The 14,076-nt window shown below is 41.6% G+C and overlaps 1 protein-coding gene across 4 annotated transcripts; it reads right to left on the bottom strand.

Annotated features, from left to right (window-relative positions):
- Positions 1-5: 5 nt before the first annotated feature.
- On the bottom strand, positions 6-13,523 carry ZNF410 (zinc finger protein 410). Of its 4 annotated transcripts, none has more exons than XM_042467725.1 (11): positions 13,396-13,523; positions 11,038-11,225; positions 10,077-10,212; positions 8,698-8,916; positions 8,283-8,474; positions 7,590-7,749; positions 5,516-5,697; positions 2,871-2,960; positions 1,538-1,663; positions 762-899; positions 6-141 (listed from the first exon to the last, which is right to left on the bottom strand). In XM_042467725.1, exons 2-11 carry the CDS (start codon positions 11,068-11,070, stop codon positions 14-16), a joined length of 1,404 nt encoding a protein of 467 aa, XP_042323659.1. In that variant the 5' UTR covers positions 11,071-11,225; positions 13,396-13,523; the 3' UTR covers positions 6-13. The 4 variants fall into 4 exon arrangements, with proteins under 4 accessions (XP_042323659.1, XP_042323667.1, XP_042323677.1 ...); XM_042467733.1 differs by having other exon boundaries at positions 6-138; positions 13,396-13,522; XM_042467743.1 differs by lacking the exon at positions 762-899 and having other exon boundaries at positions 13,396-13,522.
- Between the last annotated feature and the right edge of the window lie 553 nt (positions 13,524-14,076).

Below are 14,076 nucleotides of genomic sequence, written 5' to 3'. Positions count from 1 at the left end.
CCAACCTGTGAATCTACTGTAGCAAAGATGAGACCTCATAGGAGTGCCTTGATACTGACATGGGCATCAGATGATGAGATGGCAAAACCACATCGGACACAGAATGGAGAGAATTTGTTGTTGCTTCGGCAAGAACCTCTGCTATTAAGCAAAAGAATAAATTACACTTGGTTTAAAAATGCCTTTTTTCCTCAAGGAACTTAAAAGACATTTGTTCAGGCTGAAACACATGCTATGTGGGTGTTTTAGAGTTATCCAACTTCCTCGTGTATTTCTAATCCAGAAAGAAAATGTACAGAATTACAGGATTACAGAAGAAACTCAAATTTCAGTCAATAAAATACAGACAATAAAATACATTGGCAAGAAGGGAAAAACCTTCCCCAACAAGGAAGTAACTACCTTTTAGACAGAAGATAAAGGATATCTGGTTTGAAAGAACAGAACAGACATGTAAACAAACTCCTATTCCTTCCTCTCAGAAACTACCACTCCAGGTCAGATGCATACTGATAACAGCAATTTACATATTCATATCATGCCCCTCCAAAAGTATTTGAATACTAATATGAGTTATTAAGGCAATTTAGAAAATTATCTCTGACTTCCCCCTCCATTAACCCATTTCTAATATTAATTGAAGTGAACTAGCTTACATTCCATGAAACAGGCCAATTATTTCAAGCTTTTAGAAAGAGAACCCCTCCCATCCTGTTTCATCCCTCAGGTAGGTCCTTTCTATTAAACAAACATTTTCTCACCCTCTTTTACACCAATAATTGATTCTGTGTCTGGCAGGTGCAAGGATTCCACACCAAGGCTGGGAGGAGTACCTATTGACACCAGATTCTTGCTGTGCACCTCAGACTCTTCCAACAAACTACTGCCCATCAGCGATTCTGTTGCAAAAAGAAGATTCTGTGATTTTAACTGTTACTATGGCCTGCACCACTGCTTCAGCATCCACCAATGGCACAATATAAAGGCGTTCTCTCTACCTTACCAATCTAAATGTGAAAAATTGTTTTTTCACTCATCCTTACTTAAAAGTGTCCCCTTTGGGGCATGGAAATTAGATTCTCAGAGAAGGACAGCTCAAAAAGATGGAATTTTATAAGGGAGCTCTGACTAAATAAGATGATCGTCATGTACAGCTGAAAAGCAGGTCAAATTTAGGATTATTTTTAAAAGCCAAGAAACCATCAATGTGTTATTATCAAACATTCTTATTTCTATTTAAAAGGTTTTTATTTGCCCCTACAGTCATCTCAATGCTATACATCTTCCTAAAAAGATCCTCATTAGTCACCAACTCATCTCAAGGCTATCTTTCTAAACCCAGATTGGAGAACTACGCTGAGTTCAGAGGTCAATTTTCTGACTCTGAGATCACCGGGCAGCTGCCGATTTCCAAAATTCACCCTTTGTCGGGCCAGAAAAAGGACACTTGAAGGAATCTGGAGGAGCTGAGGGCCACAGCTTTACCCACCATGATTCTAAATTGACCCATCCTCTACACAACTTCCAGGAATTCTACCTGTTTGTTCATGTTGTCTGTTGCTAGTCATTCCAACTCTAGAATGATGTTTTTTCATATGCACATTCCTGCTGCCACTTTGGGAAAATGTCTTTCCACATATTTGACACTGGTGTGGCTTTACTCCTGAAAGGAGACAAAAAAGCTATTAAAGGAGGAAGTGAAACTTTCATTCTCAGCAAGGCTGAAGCAACAATCCACAACACATGGGTTGAATCCTTATGCCATTCTGGTCAAAGCAGTTATGTATTTTGATATCTATCAACCTCTACTTAGTTCTAGGATAGATAATCAAGTTCAGAGCCAATTTTGTTAGGCGACTTAAGTGATCTGGAGTCTCAGGTCTGTATCTCCAATAATCTTGAGGCCTTTACATAGTATAAGACAGGCCAGATGAAACTTTACCATCTTGTATATGAATGATATGCAGGTTTGAGTAGGTTCAAGGAAGAAAAATGAGCAAGTTGGGTCAAGATGTAAAAAAAGAATAAGGGGGAAAGAGGAGTATCAGTATTTATTCCACAGGCCCTAGAGTATCTACTACTATATCCAAAAAATCAAAGACATAACCATGTTAGTCTGGATCAGCATGTAAAGGAATTCTGTAGCACCTTTAAGGCTAACTGAAAGAAAAAAGTTGTAGCATATGCTTTTGTAGACTGCCCAAAACAGATAGGCATGAATGAGCAGCTTCCGGCCACTTCAGGGGTGTGGTGTTCATATGATGCACGCCCCCAGAGCAGTTGGACATTACCCGAGGTGGCCTGAAGCTGCTGGACAAAGAAACAGAGAAAAACCACTCCTGCCAGTGGCTGACTCTGGGACTGCACTAGCAGCCTGCTTTGAGAACAGGCCATATGGTTGCCACAGACACAATGGTGCACTGTATGCGCAGTTGATTGTTTATGCAAATAAGTGGGTTGCGCAGGGTGTCGAAAGGGTTGGGCAGAATGAAGAAAGCTATTAGTGGCTTCTGGCAGCACCATCATGCACAGTGTTTGGGATGGAAAGGGGGGAAATGGCATGGCGCAGTTTGTATCTGTGAATGCCCCATTTTGGCGGGCTCATCGTCTCAGACAAAGTGGGGTGGTTCAGACTATGGGTATTCAGCCCATTATGGGAGTCCATAGTGTGGTCAGCATGTTTTCTCTATGAATTGGGAAACCCCAGAGGTAAGTTGGTTTTTTCTCTCTTTCTGCTCAGGCCCTCAATCTACAAAAGATTATGCCAACTTCTTTCTCTCAGTCTCAAACATGCTGCAAGTGCCTTTTACATACTGTCTCCAAGAAAGTTACTCTGTATAGTCTCAACTAAGAGGATGAAGTTCCCTTACCCGAATGGACAACCAAGTGTTTCCGGAGGCTGGAGTATTCAGCAAAAGAACGACCACAGCCCTGGGCCTCACATAAGAAGGGCTTTTCTCCTGTGTTGCAAAAGGTTATAATCAGATATTTGCTTAACTCGAGTGAAACTTTGGTTTTCCAAATGCAGTCCTATTCCTACAAGCTTATTTATATCAGTTCCTCATTTGATATGAAAAGTAAGTGTCCCTATTGTTTGCTTGAATGTTGAATATATACATCCATCATAGCAGTCCCAGTCTATGCACTGTTAGCTGGAGAACCCAAACCAGGAATCAGTTTCTTTGGCATTATCAAGGATTCCAAGGGCCCACTTAGCAAGGTTTGCTATTATGTTTATCACCGGAGGTGCTCTCAGCCGGTTTCATTTCCCAGATTTCTGATTTCTCTTCAATAACCAGCGATTATTTCAATTTTTTATCCCTAGGTTAACTAATTATGGAGAACCAGCATGTGTAGTGGTTTGAGTGCTGGACTAGGTCACTAGGAAAACAGGGTTCAAATCCCACGTCAGCCATGGAAACCCACTTGGATGACCTTAGGCAAATCATATGTTCTTAACCTCAGAGGAAGGCAAAGATAAATCCCCTCTGAACAAATTCTTACAAGAAAACTGTGATAGTGTCACTTTAGGATTGCCATGAGTCAGAAATGAAGGCACACAACAACCAATTAGAAATGCCTCATCTAAAAAAACGTTTTGCCATGATGACTATGACATCACTCCCATGTTCAAACAGTTCCAGTTCACCCCCATTAATCTTCAAAGAGAATGTTTAGTTCTTTTAAGAAATCTCACCTTCATCAGTAGCTAATAGCTTCCTCCCCATTTATTCACCCTCACATTAGCATATCACAACAGCTCATCCCCTACCACTATGAAGTGTCTTCTGGTTCCACTGCCACACAAACCAAGCTGCTTTATACAGAACCAATCCACTGGTCCATTTTGTCCAGTCCTGTCTAAACCTGGCAGCAGCTCTTAAAGATATTTTCTCAGTCCTGCTATTTGTGATTTGTGTAGAAGTGCTGAACCTAAGACTTCTATCAGAAGTATGTATTTTGTTAACCAACTATAGCCGTCTCCTGCAGACTGCATGTCAAAGTCGTGTTCATGCCTGAAATTATGCTGTTTTCCAAGTTTGTTGGAGAGGTGGCATAGAAATAGTTGTTGTTGTTATTGTTGTTGTAACAACTGACCCTTCCATTGAAAGAAGTGCTAGTTCAAGGCAACTCTTCCTCCTCCTCCTCACACACTCTCACCCTCAGAAGGCAAGAGCAAACACTCTCTGAACAAATCCTGCCAAGAAAACCCCATGATAGGGTCACCATAAGTCAAAAATGACTTCAAGGCACAAAACAATTCCAATAACAAGGTGTTCCTATATTTTGTTTCCCAATATGATTTTTCAGATATCAAAGTATATCATTGACCCATGTTGGACTCTTGCCTGCTTGTCCCAATCCAAACCTGAAACTCCCTTTTTAAAAAAGAAAAAAGGAGAAAAAAATAGTTTCTTCTCCTGCTCTCTTTAAAAATAGTTTTGCCTTTTCCTTTAATTTTTATTTTAAATATGCCTTTTTCCCAGTTCAATAACAATTTTATAATAGAAAAAAGGAGAGGCCTTTGACAAGTTTACCAAGTAAAAATGAATTTACATATAAATGTAATATAATGATAATAATGTGCATATAATAAATTCTTTAAAATAACAATTTGGAATAAAGACAGAATTGTGGTGACTGATACAAGGAAAAAGCAGGTTGAAATCTATGAAAAGTTAAAAATAAAGACTCCAGATGGTACTGGATCAGTAGAACAAGCACAGAGGGAGGAAATTAATTGGAGGGCTGTTGAAAGCTGGCATAAGATGAAAACAAGAAATTATACTGGAGAGGCCAAGGTCATGGAAGCGTGAATGGATATCAAGAATGAAACTATTTTGTGATTAAAGATAGCTTATACAGCAACACTGCTTGGAAACCTGAATTCTTAAACCAAAGCAAGTCTTCATTAGCACCATTCTAACATTTTATTCCCTATCTGGGAATAAAGTCGTTATTTTAAAGGTCGTTATTTTAGGTAGTTATTGGACCGGTCGTTTAGTTAGATGTTTACATTGAAATAAGGTAAATTCTGGAAGAAAAGTACTGGGTGCATCTCTTAGTTTCTAGAAGAATTCCTAAGTAAGTGCTGCCTAATGTGACCACTTAGTCATAAAGCCATCTGCTTGGATGGTCTCAATGGAAATGGCTGATGCAGCGCAGAGTTATGCACTGCTACTGCTACAGGCTTTAACAGTGTTTTTGCTAATGCTGTGGCCAATTTATTGAACAGCCAAGAACAGTTGTAATTCATAAGGGAGACTGAGAATGGACATTGCAGAGCTGTTGATTTCAACAGTTACTATCGGGGAGCACAGATTAAGCATGAGCCTAATTGGCTATTCCCTTTCTATATCATCCAAATTAAGTACTTTACAACAGGCAGAAAGGAAGAGGAAAAAGTATCCAATTAGAGCTCTATTCACAATTTAATTGCCAAAAATGCAGCGAAATGTCTTTAACTCTTAAATATAGTAGGACAAACTTTTGAAAAAAGGGGAAGGAAACACACCCGTGTGAATCCGCAGATGATTCTTTAGGTTTCCAGCTGTCGTGAATTGCTTCCCACAGCCTAGCTCAGTGCAAATGAATGGTTTCTCGCCATTGTGTGTTCTCATGTGCACTTTCAAACGCTGTAGGACATAGAAGCTTTTCCCACAGTCTTTAGCTGGACAAGTAAAGGAACGGTCATTCCTAAAAGACAAACATAAAATTCAGAGCACTGTTATACGTGCTGTTATAGACAAGCTGTCCTCTGATCAGATCAATAATGCCTGCGAGAGGCATGGACTGAAAAGTGAAAAGGCTGGCACTAAGTTGGGATGCAGAAAGTGAGGTCTGTGGGGGAAGTGAGGCTAGTACTCAAACAACGTTCAGAAAGATTTGACCAAAAGGCCTCCATGCCTCATCAAACGTGGGGCCAATATCACCATGTTTTTGATCCCCCAGACCATTTTGGGCTCAGGAAAAGTCTACTATTTCCTTCTACTTCCTTTTGCTAAGACATAACCAAAAATGTCCTTTTTATGGTTCTTAATCTCTCTGGCAAGCATGAGCTCATTCAGTGCTTTAGCTTTTCTGACTTTCCCTACATGTGCTAGCTATTTGTTTGAATTTCTCTTTGGTGATTTTCTCCTTTTTCCATTTCTTGCACATGTCCCTTTTAAATCTTAGTTCAGTTGAAAGTTCTTTAGACATCCATCCTGGTTTCTTTATATACCTCTCATTTTTTCCTCCTCAATAGGACTGTTTGATACTGTGCCTTCAATATCTCACTTTTAAGAAACTCCCATCCACCACTAACTTTCTTCTCTTTTAGTACAGAATTCCTGGTCTTGAGTTACCTTTTTTGGTTTTTTTTCCCCCATATCTTAGCATTATTCATAAATGGTTTAGGCATACATAAAACAAAACACTAAGATTCTTATTCCAACCTGTGGTTAACAAACTATGAGTAATTCTCATACTGCTATATTCAGCTGAAGCTCAAGTAGATGTGACGGTCAGGAGCATTTGCTATCAGCTTCAACTGATACACTAGCTGTGCCCCTTCCTGGAGCAAGGAGACCTTGAAACAGTAGTACATGCGCTGGTAACCTCTCAACTCGACTTCTATAACGCGCTCTACATGGGGCTACCCTCGTGCCAAATTTGGAAACTTCAACTGGTACAAAATATGGCAGCCAGGCTGGTTACAGGCACATCCAGAACTGCCTATATTACACCAATTCTAAAATATCTCCACTGTCTGCCTATCAGTTTCCGGGCAAGGTATAAGATGTTGGTTCTAACCTTTAAAGCCCTACATGGCTTGGGTCCTGACTACTTGCAAGAGCACCTACTTCCATATAATCCTCCCCGCACACTTCGGACCTCTGGGAAGAATCTGCTACAAACTAAGAAGACCAGACTTTCAGTGATGACCCAGAGGACCTTTTCATCAGCCGCTGCCAGGCTCTGGAACGACCTGCTGGACAAGATCCGCCATGTTACCACCTTGGAAGTCTTTAAAAAGGCTATTAAGACGGATCTCTTCCGACAGGCCTTTCCAGATAAGGTTAGATCCATTAGACTTATCTCCCCCCTCTAATGATACCTCTATTGTTCCAATATCAAAATTGATTGATACCATCCCTCCATCCCCCCCTCATTTCTTGCGCTAATCTGCCCGAAATTTTAGTGTATTCCTATTGGACAGTTTTAAATTTGGACGTTTAATCTCTTTTTATGGGTTGATCACTGTTTTTATGATTGTGGGGAGGATTGGGGTTTTGGGGGGGTTTAAATTGTAATTTTTAATTGTTTGATATTTTAATTATACTGTCGGAATCCGCTTTGATTCCTTTGTGAAAAAGCGGAATACAAATTATTTATTATTATTATTATTATTATTATTATTATTATTATTATTTCTATGATTACTATTAAAAGCTGTCAACTATACTTAAAACTCACTTACAGTATTTTGACAAATTTCTCTCAATCTGAGTACTGGATTATTACACAGCAACAACCAGTCAGATACTGCATAAATATCTGTTCAGGCAAAGTTCAGGTAAAGTCACAGCTATAGAAAATCTATACACCTGTGCGTTTTTAGGTGATATTTGAAGTGGGCTGGCCACACAAATGTCCTATCGCAGCCTTCTACAGTGCACTTCAACTTTTTCTCCACACGGGGCAGGTGAGGAATGGGACTGGATTCTTTCGGTTGTGAATCTCCTGAGCAAACATGAACATTTTCACCTGGAAAGAGGTAGAAAAAAGCATCACGAGGCTACAAATGTATAAGAGCAGAAAACACTTAATATGAACACATAGTATGTCTAGCCATTCCTGTAAAGCCAATCTTGTTTTTCTCCATACCTCAGTAGTCTGGCTCTATTTCACTCATGGACTGATATCCTCAAGAACAACAGCTTCATAAATGCACAAGACATTTGAGACATTCTGAAGTAATTTAATCAATACTAATTAAATAGCAACTTAACCAGTACAGTGTGCCATTGCCTTATGTAAGGCAAGTTCTGTGTATGTTCGAGCCCCATTGAAAATAATTGGGGTGGTGCACATGGTGGTGTACAGTGTGTGCGCCATGGGCGCGCATGCCATTTCCTGTATGTCATGCTTCTTTCAGCATAAGCTGAAAGCCATGTATAGCATGTCCACGTATGACGCGGACGCACTGTAATTTAATTGAAGTAATTTAACTAATACTAATAATTAACTAAGAGAGCACATTATTTTAACTCTTGAAATGACAGAAATAAGTATCTTACCATTATTGCTTGCTTTGGCATTCTTGGCAAGTTGTGCACGAGTGGCAGCAATCAAACTGTCATGGGCCAGTTCCTGCACTCGTAAAAACCAAGGAGTACTGCTGTCAGTGCTACTGTTAGAGAAGAAGCTATTCCCAGAATCTTGTGCTTCATCTTGGACAAACACCAAGTGCTCTGAGGGAGTGCCAAGGCCTACAAAAGAGACAGTTTCATCAGACACTAAGAACATGATCAAACTTAGTTGTGACCACAGTATAACAAGAAACGTCTACAGCGACTTTACTAGAAGGACCTGTTGCTGACTGTATTATTCCTTTAAATTCAACACTGTCTCAAAATATAGTATGCTTTTCAAAATAATTTGTGATGTATGAGCATCTTCTCCACTTTAACCAGATGTTAATATAGAAGTTACCTGTCCGTGTTAAATTGAGCAGGATAAAGGAAGTGCAATCACTGGGCTGAAGGTCTTGCAATAAGCTGGAAGTATCAGGACTTGGAAGAAGCACAGGTGACTTCTGTACTGTCTGTGCCCTTGTCTCCTCACCATCAGGGCCAACATTCATCTGGAGGCTTCGCAAAACAGCAGAAGAGGGCACATCCTTTGAAGAACTAGTATGACTTGGGGAGTCATCTAGTGAAGAGAATGCAATTTTAAAAAAAAAAAATTGTGAGATTGAGCACAGAAAAGTAAAAGACCTGTACCTGACCAGACTCAAGGCCTATCTAGTGCAGCATTCTGCTCCCTCAGTAGCCAAGCTAATGCAGTAGCCAACCTAATGTTTCAGAGCAATTATCATGTTTTCATAAAAGATATAGAAAATAATAATAAAACAAGCAGCTTTTGCACACTATTAACTGGAAGGCAGCTAATAACTGTGCCAGAATTGCCCCTCCTTTATTATACAGGTATTTATATTTCTATTACAGGAGTAACCTAGATCCAAACACAATACAGTCTTCCCTCCACATTCACAGAGGTTAAGGTGGAAGACCACTGCAAAAATGGAAAAATGTGAATATCATAAGCCCCCCTAAACATGCATGCTACAGACTCCTGTAACCAGCACCAGGCCATCACTCACTTTCCCAGCTTGCCACTATGACACCTCATCCAGATTTTAAACCTCTTCCTTGCCCATCAACCTCCTCCACCCCATTTCTCTTCCTCCCAATCTTCTCAATTTCCTGTCCTTCCAACACCACCAGCCTATCGCTTGCTTTCTCAGCTTGCCACATCCAATTTTTAAACCTCTTCTTGACTTAGCCCACTGACCTCTACCCCACTCCTCTTCCTCCCAATCTCCTGACCTTCCAAAACCACCAGCACATTGTGGGGGTAAAATGAGTGACTGGTGGTGGTGGAAGATTGAGAGGAAGAGGAGTTGGGTAGAACAGGTCAATGGGAAAGGAAGGGGTTTAAAATCTGGATGAGGCAATATGGAGGCAAGCTGGGAAAGGGATTGATGGACTGGTGTTGTTTGCAGGACAGGAGATGAAGAGAAGAAGGGGGGAAAGAAGTTCAAGATAGTTAAGCAGCAGCAACAAAGTCATGAATAAACAAATAGGTGAAAGAGAAACTAGAAAATATGGAGGACCAACTGTACTATATAGTAAAAAAATGACTCTTCAGTACTGGACTCACCACATGCTTCTTAAGCTGCAATACCTAGGGGTATGTCCTATTGTTTTCATAGGGACTTGGTTCTGAATAGACAGCCATAGGACTGCAATATTAATCTCACAAAACCACAAGAAAACACATGTTTAGAATAATCAGGATTCAGATTTTACCTGGCAATATCAGTCTGTTGCATTCTGGGGATTCAGTAACAGGAAGGAGAGACAGACAGGTAATATCTTTAGGTTCCGATTCCACAAGCCCCTCTCCTAGTGGAATAGCTGTGTTCTGAACAAACTGAACCAGCAGCTGGGGGTAGGAGCAAAGGTAGCAGCCAATTATTAGAACCAAGAAAGCAAGAGATCTAACTGTTATTGCCCTAAACGTGCAGAAGATTGGGTAACATACCTGAGCTTTTCACTTAGCTTTCATATAAACACTTTCAAATTAACATGAAGTAAAGGAAACCAAATAATTACATCTTTTACAACTTATTGTTTTACCGTAACTGTTCTAATTTAGGCTCACAAAGTTATTTATACTTCAAAGCAATATAATTAATAACCTGTTTGGTTATATTGCTTTCAAAATTAAAATATTACATTATTTGAGATATATCTAGTAGGGTGTGAGGGTTCATTACTAATTGGTTGAACTCCTCCAAGTCACAGTAGATCTGTGAAGATAGAAAAGCTACAAGCACTATGGCTGCCACATGTTTAGCTACTCTACTATTAAGAGGAGCTGGTAAAACCTTTATGCCAGGCAGCTTGAGTGTTATGGATGTCATCAGAGTTTACATCAATGGCCATGGACATTTTGGGGGGGCAGGTGCAGGTAAATTAAGCCTTAAATGTAGCAGAATCTTATTCAAATTTACTCAGAAGTAATTCCCATTGGGTTCAATCAGTCTTCCTCCAAACTAAAGGCACAGTCTAAATATCATCTACGGGTGATGAGCTTTGAAATAACACCCTGTCAGTACAAATCAGTTCACCAATTTTAGAACCATTCATGAGGAAAAAATTATGCTGTAGCTGTATGTGATAAGCACATGTAAACTTTTGGAAAAGCCACCATTTGTTATTATCAGGATTTTGACAAAGTACACAAAGCAAAGTAGCAGTTGCTGACCTCTGGTTTGGATTCTAACTCATCCGATAACATCGATTCAAGTTTCTGATTCCCAAAAGAGATCTGGGTAAGGCACAAAGCTTAAGAGTTCAGTGACCAATGTTCTGTGTTTATACACATATTCTAGCCTCACACGTTTGTGAGGATCTTCTTACAAGAAGCTGTAATAGGCAGCTACTCAATTTCATCTGAAAAAGAACAGAAATTAAATCAATTAAATTATATAACTGACAAACTGCTACTCTTACTGCTATCTATGCCTGATGTACAATACCACTTTGTCATCCACACAATCTATAGGAATACTGTAGTCTTTCCTATTTTTACTCCCTTAGCTATTAAATTACAGCCAGAACTGGGCTATTTTATGCTCCCTTGACAGAGAGACTCAGAGTGAGCATCCATAAACATTTTAATATAACGTCATTACATTATACAGCATTTGAAGATGGGACATTAAGCACACAATTGAACCAGCACTGATTAAATCCAGTAGAAACCACAGAATCCCTGGTTTCTCTTCTGATACCCTCCTTTTCCTCCCAAAGAAGAACAATGTCACTAGCACCAGGTAAGACTGCATGGTGGAGACCATTCAACAGCAATGGCACTGCAGCTAGTCTGGAGTGTGGCTTTGGTGTGGCTTCTGGACTCTTAGGACGCATGCATCATTGAAACACCATACCTCCACTCTGACTCGAAGCAGCTTTATTTTGTAACAGGCCGTAGTGTGCCATTTTAATGTTTAATGATCTTTACTGTTTTAAATGATGCTGTTTTTAAACAAAGATCCACCAAACAGTAATACAGTGGAGCTTCAAAAGCAGTGGCGCTTCGAAAGCTTGCAACAAGTATATTTTGCATTTCGGTTGGCCAATAAAGGTATCACTCTTTGGTGGATTTTTGTTTGAATTTACTAAATGGTCAACACAGCTACCCCTGAAGGTTTTCTGGATGCTGTTTTTATTTATGTTTTAATGTTAGTAGTATTTAATTATTATTTTTTAACTTTCCTACTCAATGTTTTAGCTTTGTCTTTTTAATATACTGTAACCCGCCTTGAATCCCGTTGTGGGAGAAAGGTGATATATACATTCTGGAAACAAATAAATAAGAATCTGGTTTGGGACCCCATTAACTGCCATGGCTCAAGAGTATGGTAGTTTGTTGTGGCACAGAGTGGAGCTCTAAGACAGTATTCTCCAAACGCTGCCCCTCCAGATGTTTTTGGACTGCAGCTCCCAGAATTTCTGATGGTTGAGGCCAAGCTGGCTGGGGGCTTCTGGGAGTTGAAGTTGAAAACATCTGGAGGATCAGACTTTGGGGACCACTGTTCTAAGAGATTATCACACGGAGGTTGTCCCGTCCTCGTCCTGTTCCTGTCCCATCCTTCCTGAATGATTGCGAGAAGAACGTTCAGACGCCGCCACACAGATCCTGTCATTAACCCATCCGAAAAGTGTGATTGACGCGATTGCACAAAAGACTTTCAGATGACATCTCGCAGATCCTGCCATTAACCCGTCTGGAAAGCATGAATGACCATGATTGCGCAAAAGACTTTCAGACAATGTTGCGCAGATCCTGTCATTTACCAGTTATTAAAGCAACATTGGCTAGTATTTTGCAGTAATGAAAGTTCACGTTATTGCAATGTCGCTTTAATGACAGGTTCATGGTGGGATCAGTGCTACGATTTGGTAGATGAGCACACTACCCTCTTATAGTGCTGCTCTGGCCTCCTCCTGTTGCATTGTGGGGTTTGTAGTTCAGTGTGGCCTAAGAACACTGCGGCTGAGAATGCCAAACGCCCTTCTTTAAACTGCAAACCCCAGAATGCAACAGGAGGCAGCCAGAGCCATTAAAGTGGAATAGCAGCCCTATCAGAGGGTAGTGCAGTAATCTAGTCAGACGACGTCATGCAGACCCTGTCTTTAACCCGTCTGAAAAGCGTGACTGACGGAGGTTGCACGAAAGACTCTGCTCTGGGCCCCACAACAAACTCCAACTCCCAGAATCCCACAGCCTTGAGCCGCCGGGGCACTTAAAGCGGCGCCGCCAGTGTGGAGGCAGTAGCCTCCTCCGGTCAGAGGAGGAGGAACCTTCCCCGTGAGCGAAGCAAGGGCTGGAAGGAGAAGGGAAGGAGGGAGAGGCCCTCCCAAGGCATGGCAGCCAAGGGAAGGAAGGGCTGGACAATGGCCCAGGCGGAGAGAGGGCCACCCCCTCCCTCCTGTTCGGACCCGGCCCCTCTCCTCCTCTCTGCTGAGGCGAGGACCAGGAGCCGGAACCCCCTTCCCCTCCCTCCCTCCCTCGAGGATAGGCTCCGGCTTCCCTCCCGGGACAAGCGCTGCTCCTTACCGGCATCTCAGCACCGTCCGGATATGACGCATCGGAAATGCTAAGGTCCCGTCTAGGACGGACCATAGAGTCAGGGAAGAGGAGGGAGAAAAGCCCCAGGGCCCTGAACAGACCCTCCGCTCCCAGGCTTAAGGACCGCACTAGTCCCCGAACTGTGCTCTTTCGCAGATTTGGGACTTCAGCTCCCAGAATGCCAGGCTATTGGCCAACGTGGCTGAGGCCTCTGGGAGATGAAGTCCAAATCTCTTACAGGGCACAGTTTGGGATCTACAGGTGGCCAGGGCGTCCTCCTTTTCCAGGACGTGGCCTACGTTTCAGCCTTCTGTCCAGGAGGGACCCCAAAATTCGGAGCAAGACTAAGAAGCCCATGGAGTACAGAATGGCCAGGGCGTCCTCTTTTTCCCGGACACGTCCTCCATTTCAAGCTTTCTCTCCAGGAGGGATTCCAAAATGCCCTCTCTATGGAGCAGGACTAAGGAAGCATGAATTTACATGTCTATGACGGTTTTCAGCTTTAGTTTCGTAATGGCCCGCCCTTTTCTTGCCCATCCTACATTGTGGTGCCTGGTCCTCCTCTGCGGTGAGGACATCTGGCCACCCAGAGACTAAGGGCGTTGTTATTAGTGGACTTCAGGTCGTTTCCGATTTATGGCGACCCTAAGGTTTTCTTGGCAAGTTCCT

This window comes from Sceloporus undulatus, chromosome 1, assembly GCF_019175285.1.
Source record: "Sceloporus undulatus isolate JIND9_A2432 ecotype Alabama chromosome 1, SceUnd_v1.1, whole genome shotgun sequence".
In the NCBI taxonomy this organism is placed as follows: Eukaryota; Metazoa; Chordata; class Lepidosauria; order Squamata; family Phrynosomatidae; genus Sceloporus; species Sceloporus undulatus.
Note: the sequence above shows the minus strand (reverse complement) of the source record. Positions and strands in the feature narration are given on the sequence as shown.

Excerpts from the sequence above, each read along its gene's own strand:
- ZNF410 (XM_042467725.1), bottom strand. The coding sequence starts at position 11,070 with ATGTTATCGGATGAGTTAGAATCCAAACCAGAG. Across the intron at positions 2,961-5,515 it reads TCATCTGCGGATTCACACGG|GAGAAAAGCCCTTCTTATGT; the intron begins GTGTGTTTCCTT and ends TTTGCAACACAG. Across the intron at positions 900-1,537 it reads CAGACAACATGAACAAACAG|AATCGCTGATGGGCAGTAGT; the intron begins GTAGAATTCCTG and ends TTTTTGCAACAG.